The sequence below is a fragment of the Phoxinus phoxinus genome, assembly GCF_949152265.1.
Source record: "Phoxinus phoxinus genome assembly, chromosome: 11".
NCBI lineage: Eukaryota > Metazoa > Chordata > Actinopteri > Cypriniformes > Leuciscidae > Phoxinus > Phoxinus phoxinus.
In genome coordinates, this window is record NC_136886.1 from 4,252,451 (window position 1) to 4,269,226 (window position 16,776).

The 16,776-nt window shown below is 36.3% G+C and overlaps 1 protein-coding gene across 5 annotated transcripts in view; it reads right to left on the reverse strand.

The window, feature by feature from the left end:
- The window catches only part of matn4 (matrilin 4), a 23,115-nt gene that overhangs the window by 2,000 nt on the left and 4,339 nt on the right, over window positions 1-16,776 (reverse strand). For 2 of the 5 annotated variants that reach the window (XM_079628743.1, XM_079628742.1), the window contains exons 2-18: window positions 15,671-15,787; window positions 14,040-14,603; window positions 12,768-12,890; window positions 12,504-12,626; window positions 11,228-11,350; window positions 10,862-10,984; window positions 9,971-10,093; window positions 9,285-9,407; window positions 8,258-8,380; window positions 7,814-7,936; window positions 7,450-7,572; window positions 6,217-6,339; window positions 5,614-5,736; window positions 3,668-3,790; window positions 2,728-3,141; window positions 1,887-2,039; window positions 1,491-1,595 (exon numbers count right to left, since the gene is read on the reverse strand). In XM_079628743.1, the coding sequence (XP_079484869.1) occupies window positions 1,491-1,595; window positions 1,887-2,039; window positions 2,728-3,141; window positions 3,668-3,790; window positions 5,614-5,736; window positions 6,217-6,339; window positions 7,450-7,572; window positions 7,814-7,936; window positions 8,258-8,380; window positions 9,285-9,407; window positions 9,971-10,093; window positions 10,862-10,984; window positions 11,228-11,350; window positions 12,504-12,626; window positions 12,768-12,890; window positions 14,040-14,603; window positions 15,671-15,743 (2,785 nt within the window). In that variant the 5' untranslated portion in view covers window positions 15,744-15,787. The remainder of the gene's footprint in view (window positions 1-1,490; window positions 1,596-1,886; window positions 2,040-2,727; window positions 3,142-3,667; window positions 3,791-5,613; window positions 5,737-6,216; window positions 6,340-7,449; window positions 7,573-7,813; window positions 7,937-8,257; window positions 8,381-9,284; window positions 9,408-9,970; window positions 10,094-10,861; window positions 10,985-11,227; window positions 11,351-12,503; window positions 12,627-12,767; window positions 12,891-14,039; window positions 14,604-15,670; window positions 15,788-16,776) is intronic. The other 3 variants (XM_079628744.1, XM_079628745.1, XM_079628746.1) reach the window with 3 other exon arrangements.

Here is a 16,776-nt window from a genome sequence, read left to right on the forward strand (position 1 = left end):
AGACACAATCTCTCCGTACAGAGGGGCTTCTGTTAAACACTTCAGCTGGTTGTAATAATGCGTAAATCCACTAGTCATACACGAGCGTTCAAAGGTTTGGGGTCTGCAAGATTTTTGAAAGAATTTTTTTAGCAATTATTCTCACGAGGCTGCATTTATTTGATAAAAATACTGTAAAATATTAGTGAAATATTATTAAGGCGAGATACGGCAGGCAAAAACATGTTGTTGTTTTTTCCACAGGTCAATTTTGAGATTTTGGGTTATTTGTCTTCAATAACATGTCTTCTTTCAGACTTGTGGTGAAAAAAAGTCTAGAATACACATTTAGGTCTTTATTTGACTACAATTTGTCTATTTGCGTCTGTAGATGTATCCTAAATTCAACAAAAGTTGGCGTTCTAAATCAACACGCTGCTCCGCGATCGCTGTCTGCTCCCTGTCATCACATATACCGTTGGAAATATACTCTCTCTTTCTCCTGTACAATGCTGTCAGATCCAAATATGGTGAGCAACAGAACTCAAAGAAAGTACAATGGGCTTTAACTTTAAAAAGGAAATCTCATTGGCTGATGTCAATTTCTGACAACGTGATTCGTTTAGATGCATTACGTGATGTGCTCTGACATTTAGATATGTGTGTTTTTGACTGTTTTTCTGTTCAGTTGAAGGCCATAAATGCTGTGTTATAAGTTTTGCTGTGATTTAGGTGGTTTGTATTGTTGTTGCTAATGATTTGATAAGATATTGTGTCTGTAAATAGTTGTTTCCACTAAAAAAGTATGATTTTTTACATTACAAATCTTTAAATGTCGTTTTCTCAAAATGAGTTTTTTGTCTTTCTCCAGTATAAACATCTCAGCCTATGTAGCACCGATGTACACCAAACTTTCCATTTATACACTTAGCAGTATTCTGAAGATATGTTCAGAGGGATTTGTTAATAAATCATTCCTGGCCTGATTTATGTGACGTTTAAAAAAAACAAATAGCAAAAATTATAATTTTTTAAGGCTGGACAGTATATTTTGATTTCCTAAGTAATGAAAGCATATATCCAGAAATCCCTCAGAAATTCTTTTTTCATCTTGTGTAAACAAAATGAAAAAAATATTTTGCACCTGGCTTTATCATATATTTGTAATAAATTTTTTATATACTTATGTAAGTAATCAACTGAGGAAGCTTCATGGTGATATCTATCTATAAATTTTACCCTGTTCACCTGTAGTGTCTCGCCTTAATTTAAAATACCTATTTTCTCTTTTAATATATTTGAAAATGTGATTTATTCCTGTGATCAAAGCTGAATTTTCAGCATCATTACTCCAGTCTTCAGTGTCACATAAGGTTAGGGATTTTTCGAAATGATGCTGGCCTTATTAAACAGCACTAATGAGCAAAAAAATGGAGTTGCATGGTGTAGTTGAATGTGCTGAAAAGAAAGCATATTGTTTGAAGGATTTGAAATAAATATATAAAGGATATGTTTCTGGGTGAGCTGGTCTAGGGTGGTCATCGTGACCTGTTGGAACTCCACAAGACTTTCACAAGCGCAGGGGTTCTTAACCTCGATCTCTCCTTGACTCTCAGCTGAAAAATGTTGCAATAAGTGAGAATGAAATAACCAATCTTCATTATAAAAAGAATTTCCCTCAAATTTGCATTTGGCAGAAATGCAAATGTGAGGGAAATGCTTTTTATAATGAATATACTGTACAGTACAGGATACTCATTGGCACCTTCTTAGGCAAATAATGCATGTGTGTGTGTGTATATCAGGCTCTAGATGGTGCTAAAGAACAACATACTGTGTAATTTTGTTTGCCATCTAATACAGATCTATGTGTGTGTGTGTGTGTATTCTCAGTGTTTCAAACGCACCTGCGCAGACATTGAGTTTGAGGTTCTCTGCGATCTGGCTGATGGCAGTGAAGTCTGCGCTGTAGAAGAAGTGTTTTTGCACAGGCTCAGAGGCGATCTCTCTCAGCTCATCCTCCACAGCTTTACCCACACCAACAGCATACATGGTGATGCCTGAAACACACAAGACACAGCGAATGTTCCAAAGGACAGACCTTTCATGAAATGAGTAAAAAATGTATAAATAATATAATTTTTTATTTTTCTATAAAATGGTAAGTGAGAAGGCTTTTTTGACTGTAATTTTTTGTCAAAATGTATATCTTTATTCATTTTAAAGGAGGTTCACAATTTTTTTTGACAATTAGAGACATATCTGCTAACATTAAAAAATAATTTATCTAATATCTTTCAATCTGTCCTAGAAATAAATAATCTAAAATATGTAAAAATGTATAAATGAATATAATATTTACCAAAAAAAACTAAATGTTAAAAAGCTTTTTTTCAAGTTTGATAAAGGAACATTTTTTATATATATTTTTTTATTATATTTGTAAATATGGAGAATGTAGGATATTTCTGATTACATTAAAACAATAATTTATCTAATTTGTTATAATCTGTTCTAGAAAAATGTTTAATATATAAAAGATTATAAAAAAGAAACGAAAAAGTTAGCTTGACTAGACTAAAATGTGATTTTTTCCGATTTTGATAAAGGAAAGAAATAAAGAAAAATTAAGTCATATTTTTAATATAAAATATAAATTCTTTAACTACAATTTGTGTACAAATTTTTTTTCTAAAGTGTTGTTTCATTTCTGTGACTGTAACACTTTGGCCCCCACATTAATAATACCTGCTTCCTTGGCCTTCTTGGCCCACTCTTGAATATCATCCTGTGAACGGCCATCCGTAAAGACCAGGCCGACCCGTGGGATGTTCCTCCCAGCAGGACGGGCTCCATCAGCCTCGGTGAAGCTGTTCTCCACCATGTGTTTGAGAGCCAAGCCTGTCATGGTTCCCTTCTCCATGTATTCCACATTCATCACAGCCTTTTTGATCTCTTCTTTTGTCTGATACATGCTGAGCGTGAACTCTGTCCGCACTCGGCTTGAGTACTGGACGAGACCCACGCGTGTTCCTTTAGGGGAGACGTCCAGCTGATCCACCACCTGGTTAACAAACTGCTTGACAAGCTCGAAATTCTGTGGCCGCACACTCTTGGAGCCATCGATGAGGAGGACCAGGTCGATGTTGGAGGATCGACAGGCTTGAAGAGGGCAAAGGAAACAAAACATGCATTTCTGAACTGTGACAAATATTTGTACTGCTTAGCAGAGAAAGTGGGACTTTTTTAGATTTATATAGGTGTCTAAAAGTGTCTCATTGTTGTGCCACAAAATATAACTGCAAAAATTATTTTTCAAAGTCTACCAGGTGCTTCCCCGTACAAACCTCATTGGAGAAATATGCAAACTTTAGCCTCGGTTTAGAAACAAATACGTTGGTTTTCATAAAAGTATGAGCAATAGTAATACTAATGGTAATACACCTTACTTAATTAAAGTGATCTCTGAAAATTAAATTGAGATAAAAGTATTTCAACACTGAAAAAATGACATACTTCACCTTTAACAACAAAGCATGCAGTTCTTGCCGACACCAATCTATACATTGCAAATAGAAACTTTTCCAGCTTTAGGAATTCAGCTTTAGGCATTTTAAACCCCTTTTAAACTGATGTTTAGGACAATCTCATCCGTAATATGGGTCATCTGAATGAAAGCGTTCCTTACTTCCGCAGGTCTTGCCGTCGTCCTGAAGCACATGGCCCTCAGGACATATACAGTGGTATGATCCCGGAGTGCTCACACACTGGTGTTCACAACCATGTTCGACCGTGTTGCATAAGTTATCCGCTGCAGAAGACATAAATATGAAGAGCGTGTCTTAAACCACATCGAAATCATGTAGGGTCAGTAAGAAATGAATACTTTTCTTCAGCAAGGATGCATTAAATTGATCAACAGTGACCGTAAAGACAAACTTTGGTTTCCACAAAATATTAAGCAGCACAACTATTTTCAACATTGATAATAATAAGAATTGTTTCTTGAGCAGGAAATCAGCATATTAGAATGATTTCTGAAGGATCATGTGACACTAAAGAGTGAATGCATATTTAACGCATAAATGCATAAACATGCATCATTTTAAGAAATGTCTTTGACACTTATTCAAAAAGAAAAAAATTACAAATATGACACTGTTAGCAGACAGAGAGGAAATCTGGTGAAAAGATGACTGGACTCTTTAAAGCAAACGTCCAGAGGCTTTAGGTAAACTTAAAAAGTGATAAACGACACACTTGATATTTTTGGCCTTTCCAGCTGTTCAAGGCCAAGGTCTGGGAAGGCCATCAGGCTTAAAGAGGGGGCGCTTCACTTCCGTGCCAGCTGATTTTGAACAGTTTTAAAGGTAACCATACAGTGTTGAGCAATTCGAGCGCAGTTTGGGAACAGAATATATTTATGAGGTGGATTAATCTGATAATCAACTCGGAAGGTCAATAAATCTTATCTCAAATGTTGTGAAAGCAAAAAAAGCTTGAATAATAGTTGGAAAAGTAAATGTTTTGCTTTAGAAAAGCATGCTGTTGAACTATTATTTTTTGCAATTGTTTCGGGAAAACCTACTAACAGCTGTTTCTGTGCATTACACTGGGAAAAGAGAAAGTATATTAATACCAAAACTTCTTTAAGGGGACATATTATGCTCTTTTTCAAAGTCTTGATTTTGTTTTTGGGCTCTCCTAGAATAGGTTTTCATGCTTGAATGTTCATTTACATTGTTGCAGCACCTCTCTTCCCAGTCTGTCAGTAACGCTTTTTCTGTCAGGAACACTATCGTCAAATACGTTTGACAATTAAGTGTGGTATGGTTCTGCTCTGGGCAAGAACTCCCCGCGCATCCATACAGCCTAGCATGGATAAGAGCAGCAATAACCCCCCTTAGGGTAAACAGAACAGAACCAACATGAATGTACTGCAGATATCATTAATTCATTTTAATGTACAACATAATTAGAGAATTTTACTCTGATTCAAGGGGAATCATAATGCCAAATCCTGACTGGCGAGAGGTGGAGCTGGGGAGGGAGGAGGGTAATTCGCTCCAGAGAAATACGATAGCTGATAATACTGAAGGAGCTTATATATGTATACAGTGATAGGCGTTTAATTCCTAGACGTGTATCAGCTGATGCAACTTGACTAACGTGTCCTGCCAGAACTGACGTTACGCTTAATATTTAGTCCCAGTCTCTACGAAGCCCCTCCTTCCAAAACATGCTGTGTGCTCAGTGGTCAGCCACTTCGAGCGTGTGTCGTAAATGTCATCATAATGAATCATAAGTTTCAACACACTTCGCAACTATCGCACAGTGTGTTCTGATTGGTCGGCTAACTAAAGCAAAGAGGCCTCGCCCCCTTTTTTTGCATATGCTTTGGGTGGGAATTATTTAAATTAGGAATACTGTGACTAAAATAGAGGCGTTTCAGAGAATAACTTCCTTTGGAGTAACTTTGTGCTTTGTAACTTAGTAGACCTATTTCATGCTCAAACAGCAACATTACACAATACACACTAAAGAAAGTTGAACATGAAAAAGGCATAATGGGACCCCTATAATCCACTGTAAAGCAGTCAATATAACAGGATCTATGCGGTGCTTGATACATACACTGGCAGGTCTTTCCGTTCTCCTGAAGAGTGTATCCCTCATTGCAGCGACAGTAGAAACCATTGAGCACACCAACACAGTGATGATCACAACTGTGATTCCCAAATGAACAGTAATCGATCACTAAGAGATAAAAACAAAGAAAATAGTGTTTTATTGAGCAAACAATACAAAATATCCCCTAAACCGGAGATGACTTTACTTGAGGGGTCTGATCATAATGCAAGCATTAGAGAATATCTCCTTAAAATCTGTCATGCAAAACTAACTACCATCAGAAGTCAATTGCTTCAAAAAGGTATTACTGGTAAATATTATATTTAAATGATTCTGAAAAGGTACAATTTAAAAATCATAATTAGAACTAAATATTTTATGAACAACACCCCCTGTTGTGACAAAAAAACGAAACATGCAAGATCATGAGATAGCTGTCCATTTAAAGAAATTATTCAGCAAGAAAAAAACAACATTATGCGAGCTAAACGATTTAAGAAGCCTGTTGCCAAGTTAAACAGAGCAAGCATGCATGATTAGCATTGTGTTAGTTTTGTGTGCATAGATCTGGAACGGTGATCGTGTGGACCAGTTACTCTCACTAACTTGTGCAGGTCTTCTTGTCATCATTGAGAGTGTATCCGTCCTTGCAACGGCAGTTAAAGCCTTTGAGGACACTCACACACTCATGCTCGCAGCTATCATTCCCAAATGAGCAGTAATCGATCACTGGAACAGGAAGAGGATGGCAAGAAACACACTTTACAGAAGCAGAGAACACTGCAAGCATCCACAAGTCGTATGCACAGATAAGCACGCATAAGCTACTGTTTTTAAGATGTTGTTAAATGCTTAAGAAGAAGACTTTTAACAGCTAAAGCTCATATGCCGGTTTCACAGACAAGGCTTAAGCTAATCCCAGACATGAGCTGTTTTAACTGAAAGCAAACTTGCACTGATATATCTTAAAATATGTCAGTGTCATTGATTTGTCTCAAGATGCACATCAGTAATGTTTTTTTTTCTAAGGCACATTTATAAAAGCTACTTAAATGTCCTCATTTAAATATAGCTGGCTCAATCCAAGTCCTGTCTGTGAAACCTGCCTTAATGTAACAGATGTGAATGGTTGTTTTGTTGTCCTTGCAAATGCTTTATTGATTGATTGATTGATTGTTTTGTCCTGGCTGTCAATCCTTGTTTTGGAACTGGTTGCTTTTTACCAGCAAACCCTGTGGAAGCCAATTGCTGCCTCATAAAATAAAAAAAACATAAATTATAAAAACTTTGTAACTTGACTTTTTACAATTGCAAGTGTATCTCCCAAATATTTCCGATTTACACTTCTGTTCAAAAATTTGGGAATGCGTTATGTTTTTAATGTCTTTTATGCTCACCAATGCTGCATTTATTTGGTAAAAAAACAGTAAAAACAGGAATATTGTGAAATAATATTACAATTTAAAACAACATTTTTATTTGAATATATTTTAAAATGTAATTTATTCCTGTGATCAAAACTGAATTTTAGCTAATATGCTCAAGAAACATTTTTATTGTTCTCACTTAATATGCTGCTTAGTATTTATTGTGGAATATATAGTAGTGATAATTTTTTTTGTAACAAATACAATTTGTTACAAAAAATATTTGTCATATTTGATCTTTGTCATACAGTCATATTTGATCAATTGAGTAAATATTTACTGAATTAAAGTGCTAGTATCTTTCAAAAACAACAAAAATCTTACTTGACCCCAAACTTTTGAATGGTAGTGTATATCTCATTTAATTTCTACTTGATATATATGTATGATACAGTATGTTGCCCTCACTAACTTGTGCAGGTCTTCTTGTCATCGTTGAGTGAGTATCCATCGTTACAAATGCAGTGAAAGCCTTTGAGGACACTCACACACTCGTGCTCGCAGCTATCATTCCCAAATGAGCAGTAATCGATCACTGGAACGGGCAGAAAGAAGCAGAGAAGCTCAAAATATGGAGTAAGACGAGCAGCCAAAGAAGTTGGCAAAAAGCAAAATGTTTTGTAAGAGGAAGAAGCATAGAAAGGAAACTTGAAAAAAATGGATTTGGAGTTAAGCATGGATTTTCTGGAATTATAAAAGATAAAAATGTTTGGTTTTGTACTTAAGTATCAAACTGGGCTGTGTGTGTGGATTTGAATCATGTGGCCTTCACTAACTTGTGCAGGTCTTCTTGTCACCGTTGAGTGAGTATCCATCATTACACCGGCAGTGAAAGCCTTTGAGGACACTCACACACTCGTGCTCGCAGCTATCATTCCCAAATGAGCAGTAATCGATCACTAAATATGGATTAAATGGATTTAAGGACATGACCAAACAGGATAAACATTTCTCTTGTATATAAACGCTATAGTTCAGAAATGTACGCAGTTCTTTAAATCATGATTAGATTATCACAGATAAAAACCACAGCTCTTTTTGTGACCAAGTCTGTTGGAGATCAATTTGGAAACCCTTGCTTGAACATTGGAAACACTTCATTCTGAAAAGCTATTATAAGTTTAGCAATGGATGGCCCAAATATTGATGCTAAACAACTGAGTAAAAAGCGAGGAAATGAAACGAGTGAATGTATGAATGGATTGTGAGCCTTCACTAACTTGTGCAGGTCTTCTTGTCACCGTTGAGTGAGTATCCATCATTACACCGGCAGTGAAAGCCTTTGAGGACACTCACACACTCGTGCTCGCAGCTATCATTCCCAAATGAGCAGTAATCGATCACTAAATATGGATTAGATGGATTAGAATTCAAGGATATTACATGCTGTGCAGAATATAGTAGATATTTCATTAATCCCTAATTAACATTTTTTCAGCATTTGGGTATTTTAAAGGAAAGTTTCTTCCAAATATTTCAAAATATTTCTCAATTGTCTACCATGAATTATTAGAAAGCCTAAATAAGTCCACTACAAAATGGTGCATTAAACAAGATTGGTGTAAGAGACTTTTTGGTCTCAATCAACATAAAAAAAGTAAAGGATTTTTTTCCTGACAAGCAAAATCTAAAGAACATCTCTGTTTGAACAGTTAGTGCGTTCAAGTCCTCCTGGGAAGTTTGTATTTATGAGTCATAATTACAATGTCAGGTAATTTCAAAATAACTTTGCTCGGAACAAAATGGCAATGCACCTCTTCTGCATAACATTCAACAAGATTTTTTCAAACTCTAAATTTACAAAATGATGCATAAATGTGCATTGTGTGTTTTTACTTTATGTTTTTATTACATTTTTGAAAGGCCTGTACATTTTATGAATCATTATATATTCTACCGTAACTGTACAATACTATCATATTTTGTCCATGCAACGTAGATTTTATTATAAATTAAAACAAATTTGTTCAATAATTTTTACAAATTTACCAGTAATACAGATCCAGTTTTCCCACTCGTAATTACAACTTTGTGGTGAAGTTCGTGTGCGTTTAACTCGTACATGTGATCTTTCCAACATGACTTGAATGTACCAAAGTGTTCAAACTGGAAAAAACGCCACAAGCTCTAACAAGCTTAGCAATCAATGGACGAAATATTGATGGTAAACAATTGACAAAAAATGGAAGGGAATTGATTCTTAAGGAAGGTAGATTGTGAGCAGAATGATATTCTGCCTTCACTAACTTGTGCAGGTCTTCTTGTCACCGTTGAGTGAGTATCCATCATTACACCGGCAGTGAAAGCCTTTGAGGACACTCACACACTCGTGCTCGCAGCTATCATTCCCAAATGAGCAGTAATCGATCACTAAATATGGATTAGATGGATTAGACTTCAAGTATATGACATTCAGTGCCGAATATGGTAAATCTTCCGAATTAGTCTCATATATAACTTGTGATTTACAGCGTTTAAATGCTCTAAGTTAAGTTTCCATCTAATTGTTTCTCAAGTGTCTACCAATGAGCTTAATTTGGTCATCACATGCTCACATTTTATATTGTGATATTTTATACTGTGATAGGCTAGATTTTTATATACTGTTTTTTTTTTGGGTGACAGGGTTTTGGAGAGAGGCTGTGTGGCCTAATTTAGCAGCTAAAACCTTGACAAACATTTAAAATCCCTTACAGAAGCTGTAAGTGCTTTGAGAAAGAACAGACAGCAGTGAGAGGAAGGATATTAGACCCTTTGACCCTTTGGGATCCACATCTGTTGGTGTTCAATCTAGCAGCTTTGCAATTTAGCAATGGGGTGCCCCAATACTAATGGTAGACGGTTAAGAAAATTAGAAGGAAAACAGATTTTGAAGGAATTACGTAGATTCCACAAATGTAAAAACTGAAAAACTGACGATGGCCTTCACTAACTTGTGCAGGTCTTCATGTCATCATTGAGTGAGTATCCATCGTTACAATGGCAGTGAAAGCCGTTGAGGACACTCACACACTCATGCTCGCAGCTATCATTCCCAAATGAGCAGTAATCGATCACTGGAACGGGCAGAGAAGAGTTAGAAAGCTTTGGCAAAGCAGGAAGAGCAAATAAACCACATTAAAGTAACATACAAGCTGTGTTTCAGAAGAGTTAAGCGGCAAAACCGATGTGAATGTGTCTCTTTAGAGGTGCTGGAGAGTAACTAGCTTCAGTCAGAGATAACTTAGCTTAGCTGCCTTCAAAACCATTTAGCTTTTCCAGTAACACGCTACTTTTGCCTACAAGTTGCAGTGTAGCATGGAAAATATATAGATATTTTAATTTTGTTTACAAATTTTGTTCCAGTCCAGATAACTACTGCTTTGTCACAAATAGCCTTAATTCAGTTTGCTACTTTTTGCTAGTAGCTTCTAGAACAGCTAACACAAAGTAACTTGATTGTTGCTAAGCTATAAGCTAATCAATTAGCTTCTCCATACTGCTTATAAGCAGCACTAGATTGTTTGGCAGTTTTTACTGTTTCCTATAAAGTCTGTGTGGAACTAGAAGCTAAAACAAAAACACTGTGTTTGTGTTCAGTGGCTTAACCAGCTGGTAACAGCAGGAAAGGAATAGATAAGTAGCGTGTGCTTTATAGCAGCATAACGCAGCCATGCGGAAGCTGTGATGACATTGCAAACTTTCCCTTTGCATTAGAGACTGTTCCATGTGCTTGAAAAAATGTTAGTTAGGATAATGTCTATGTCTAGCATGTAATTATAGGCTTGTAGTGTTGTGTGGGTATATAAAACGTTCATATGTGAATTGTGTGTGCCCTCACTGACTTGTGCACGTTGTTTCGTCCTCGTTGAGCGTGTATCCTTCACGGCATTGGCAATAAAAGCTCTGAAGCACGCTCACACACTCGTGCTCACAGCTATCATTCCCAAATGAACAGTAGTCGATCACTAGAACAGGCAGACAAAAGCATGACACTTCGGTGATGAGAAAACACATGCAAGATTCATCTCTAAGTTTGCATTTGGCTATAGGCTACCAGCACAGAGCTACTATCACCTGCTCTGTATTAATATGGTGTAAGCAGTGCGGACTAATGAGTCACATACTGCATACTACACCGCATATACTGTAGCCTATAAGTGTTGTAAGTGCAGGGAGGAACTATTTGTGTCCTGGTTGCTCTCACTTACTTGTGCAGGTTTTCAGGTCATCGTTGAGTGAGAATCCTTCGTGACAGCGACAATTAAAACCGTTGAGGACACCCACACACTGGTGCTCACAGCTATCATTCCCAAACGAGCAGTAGTCGATCACTGGAACGGGCAGAGAACAGTGAGAGAAAGTCTGAGTAATCGGGTGTTAAAGACCCCATGCTTTCTGGATTTTAGTCCATGTCTATTCGTTTCGATAGGCTTGTGTACTTCCTGCTTCATTCAGTATTGTTAACTATAACTAAAATGGTAGTACTTTATTTTACAGTCCTGTTCCGCATGTACATACTATGCTCTTATAGTAATTACAGTAACTGGGTTATAACTAGGTGATAACCCTGAACTAATCCCTAAACATAGCCTAACCCCATGTAGTTACCTTATATAAACAGTACTTTCTTCTTGGGTAACTACACTGTAAGTACACTGTTAGTACATGTACTGTAAAATAAAGTGTAACCACAAACTATTCAAACATGTTTTTGTTAATTAAAATAAAGCTTAAATAAAATATAATATTAGATGTAAAACTTAAAATTAGATATGTTGCTTTGGCAGTTAAAGTACTAAAATTACTAAAACTGAAATAAATATAAATAAAAGCTAAATAGAAATATATATTTTTTTTAAATACTACTAAAATGACAAAAATCACATAACAAAATTACTAAAACTTAAAAACATTTTTTTAAATAATAAACAGAACATAAAAAATACTACAATAACACCAGTTTCAATAGGAAAATATGTTTATACAGGAGAGAAATTTACTCTTTAAGTATACAAGTATAAGCAAGCATACTGTACTTGCATACCTGCAGAAGAGGTGTATATTTAGTATACAATGATGTTCCTTTGGCTATGTTCGTAATGGAATACTAGTGTACACACTACTGCATGCTGCATACTGTGCAGTATATATGATATATTACTGTGCAGTATATACTGCACACTTTAGTAAATGCAGTCCAGATATTCCATGCATACACAACATTAGCATTCTGTATTCAGTATACATAATACTTAAATAGTATTGTATGTATAGTATGGTAGTATGCTATTCCGAACGTAACCCTTGTATGTATAGTCTACTAAAATAGAAGTTTATGTAAATTTTACAATTCACTCAAATTGTTACGCAGATATAATTTGCAATCATAATTTTTTTAACTATAAAAATAGAAGTATTTTCACTAGTCATCTCAAACTGCACAACAACAAAAGCAGCTCATAAACAAAAAATATCATCACTAACTTGTGCAAGTTCTCTTGTCGTCGTTGAGTGTGTATCCCGTGTTACAGTCGCATGTGAATGACCCAGGGGAAGCGATACAAATCTGCTGACAATCATGCTTCCCTTCAGCACATAAATCAATGGCTACAAGAAACAAACAAACAAACACACACACACACACACACACACACACACACACACACACACACACACACACCTGTTGAGCACCGCTGGAATGATAATTATGTCATACTTCTGTGATGTGTAATTTGTGAGGGTACACACGCGTGCAGGTCTTGCCGTCCTCATTGAGCGTGTATCCAGGCAGACACAGACATTGGTAGGAACCAGGCGAACTCTCACAGATGTGTTCACAGCCATGATCTGACTCCACACACAAGTCCATCCCTGCAAATCCAATGCACATACAGTATTAGAACTGCGAACGCAGGAAAAACTAAGTCATAGTGTTAACAATCACAGGGCATAAAAGCAGCAGCTTTCATATGCTTAAAGCCAGCATAAGATTTAAGCATTTTAATCCTTGTTGAAATAGGATATTTAACGTGAAAAAAATTAAAGGTGGGACTGATTTAAAGATCAAAAGACAATGTGAACGAGCAATGTTTTTATTGACAAATAAATTTGACAAAAATTTTGACAAAAATGTCCTTTAAACTAGTCAATTCCTCAAAATCAATTATCTTTAGTAAATTTTACTCTCACAAAAATGGCAAATCATTTTTGTTGAAAAAAATAACAATAAAGAATAAAAATGTTAAGATTGTGATTAATTGGATTAATTAATTTTCAAATATTTTTACAAGAATTTTAAGAATGAATGTATTTGGATATTTAGATGTATATTATTTAACGATGTATCTTAAATGTATACAGTACCATTTAAAAGTTTGGGGTCAGTAATACTTTTTTTAAATAAATGTATACTTTTATTCAACATGGATGCATCATATCAAAAGTGACAGTAAAATAATTTATAATGAAAAGGATGGTCACACTTTAGATTAGGGTTCAATTCTACTATTAACTACGACTTTTGCCTTAATAAACTCCTAATTACTGTTTATTAATACCGGTAGTTAGTAAGGTAGTTGTTAAATTTAGATATTGGGGATTAAGGGATGTAGAATAAAGTCAAGCAGAATAAGGCATTAATATGTGCTAATAAACAACCAATATCCTTGTAATATGCATGCTTATGAGCAACTAGTTGATATTGAGAATTAGACACTAAACTAAATTGTTAGTTTAAGTCACATAAATAAATTACATTTTTAATTGTAATAAAATTAGGTAATAATACTGCATTTTTGATCAAATAAATGCAGTCTCAGTGAGCATAAGAAACTTCTTTCAAGAGCTTTAAAAAAACTTTCAAAGAGTACTGTATATCTTTTGGTATTGCTAAGGAAAATGTGCAACTTTGAGCTGAGGTTTGAGGTAGAAAAAAATCTGACAAGTTGAAAAGTTCAACACAAATGTCTCGATTCATTCACTGAGGTCCTTGAGCATATATCACACGGAGAAACACTTTACCACAAAGCTTGTCTTGGAACTGAAGCCCAAACTGGTGAATAAGGTCAAAGCTCTCCACGAGGAATACGTGATCCTCAAACGGTGGTGATGCCATTGCTCGCAGTGATGTCATATCAGCCCTGGCGACACCAATGGCGTAGATCTCAATCCCAGACTCTCTCGCAGCAGCTGCCACTTCAGCCACGCGGTCCTGAGGGCGGCCGTCCGTCACGATAACAGCGACGTGGGGAACGTTGGGACGGGCGCCTTCCTCGGCAGAGAAGGCTACATTCATGGCGTAACGGATGGCCAGGCCGGTCATTGTGCCCTGTGCCAATGGAATGATCTCGTTGATAGCTTTGACCATCTGCGCTGGCTTGCTGAAGGCTTTGAGGGAGAAGACGTTCTGGACCTGGCTGGAGTATTGGACCACACCAACTCTTGTAGCTTCCAGGCCAATGTCCATCTCATGGATGATGTCAATCATGAACTTGCGCATAGTCTCAAACTCGTGGGGGCGAACACTGCGGGAGCCGTCGATGATGAACACAAGGTCAACCGGACCAGATTTGCACTTTGGTTCAGCTGTGAAATGTGGGAAAATAGAATTCAAAACCACATAATGACAATATTGACACCGTTTAAAGTGAGTATGAGAAAACAAGTACAAGGTTATTTGTTGGCATCGATGGTTCCATGAAGAACCTTTAAACATCCATAGAACCTTCCCAGTGTACAAAAGGTTCTTTATAGTGGAAAAAGAATCTATAGATTACTAAAATATTCTCGACACTTAAGGAAAAAATGGTTCTTATAAGAACTGATAACAGAAAGGAACCCCAAAATGGTTTTAATGACTTTTGTAATAATTTTTAAAAGGGAGTAGAAAACACTTCACTCTAAAAAATGCTGGGTTGTTTCAACCCAATTTTGGGTAAAATATGGACAAACCCAGCCGTTGGGTTAAATTTTTACATTACATTTTTAACCCAACATTTGGGTTTGTCCATATTTTACCCAAAATTGGGCCCAGCATTTTTTTTATCTTTTGTTGTTGCTGACATTAAATGTTGTCTAATCAAACTCTTTTCAGGTCAAAATTAATCTGTCATTTAGTAGTCAAATTAGGAAGATGGTTGACCTGCTCCTTGGTGACCATGAGCAAAATTGTCAGAAATAAAATATCTAGTATACATTTAATAAAGGTTCACCATCCAAGCAAGGTTAAACATGCTTTGTGTGGTGAATTAATGGCTGCTAAGATCATAAAACCATCAAAATTTAATTTAAGAGGCATTTAGAAACCAAACACTCAAATTATAAAGACAATATTATGCAGTCCATTTTACTTTTCAGCCTAACCTCATGTTAATAATTTTGCACATTGAGCCGATGCAGTTCATGTAAATATATACATTTTGGTTTATCTTTGCATGTAAAATCTGGATCCTGAATCATTTGAGAACCACAGATCTATCTGATCTGAAAAAACATGCTCTACAATGGCCATCTGATTTGCCAACACCAACACAATTGTGCCACCACTAAATGCTTACTGTAATAAACAGACTCTGAGGTAGTGTCTACCACTGTGTTAACCATTGTTACTGTCAAGATTGATTTATTAGTGTTATAACGGCGGTTTAACCAACCTGATTTAGGTCTTGCTTCTGTTGCAGCCATTATGGCTATTAGCACACCAACATACACCAACACACGGGTCATGTTTCGTCGACAAAGGCCCAATCTCGCCGTAAAAATCCCACTGGCTGTAGGTGGAGAAGAGAAAGAAACAGGAAAACTGCAGGTCAAGGGAAATCTGTGCTTTAAAAGGCAGCCATACATTCCAGTCTGAGCTTGCAATAAAACGGCGACACCAAACAGATGGTCCACAGCAGCACTTCTAAACAGACTGTTAACATGGAAGAGTTAATAGACTTTTGGGCCAATCACATCACCACAGGCTCCGAGTTCAAACGCTGTGTGAAGTAATTGCTGGAAAATAACTGCGTCTGGGACACTGGCGCTGTAAACAGAGTGCTGTCAGTCACTTTGACTTTCGCAAAGGGATCTGCCTCTCCATGGGCCTGATAAGGGTTATCACTATCAGTGGTCATGGTATCACTGGTTTGGCATGAATTTTACTGTCTCTGAACCCAGCAGATAAAACAGCCAGACAGATTACTGCTGTGCAGCATTCCTATCCATTCAATTAAAAACAGGATTTTTCAGGAGTACAATTTGCAGATTTGAAGCTGATATGCTTACAGAAAGATTTAATACAAAATGTAAAATGTCGTCATTTACCATCGTGCCATTCCACTCTACAAAAGTTATCCATACGATGTGCACTATACTGCAAATTTATTTGCTATTTTTGAAGTTATATTAAATCTTTATGCGAGGAACAGACAAATTTGAGCTATTATTTGCTAATAATCTTTGCCATAGCTCTCAAATGCCATTCTTTAAGGCCATACACAACTGTTCAAAAGTTTGGGGTAAGTAAGCTTTTTTGGTTACACTTTATTTTACAGTATGTGTACTTACAGTGTAGTTGCCGTACTGGTAATATAAGGTAACTACATGGGTTAAGGTTAGGTTTAGGGATAGGTTAGTACCTTATTACCCAGTTATTGTAATTACTATGATTACATAGTATGTACATGCAGAACAGGACTGTATGAGCTACCCTTTTTTAAATACTTTTTTTCAGCAAGGACACTTGACACTTAAACTGATCTAAAGTGACAGTAAA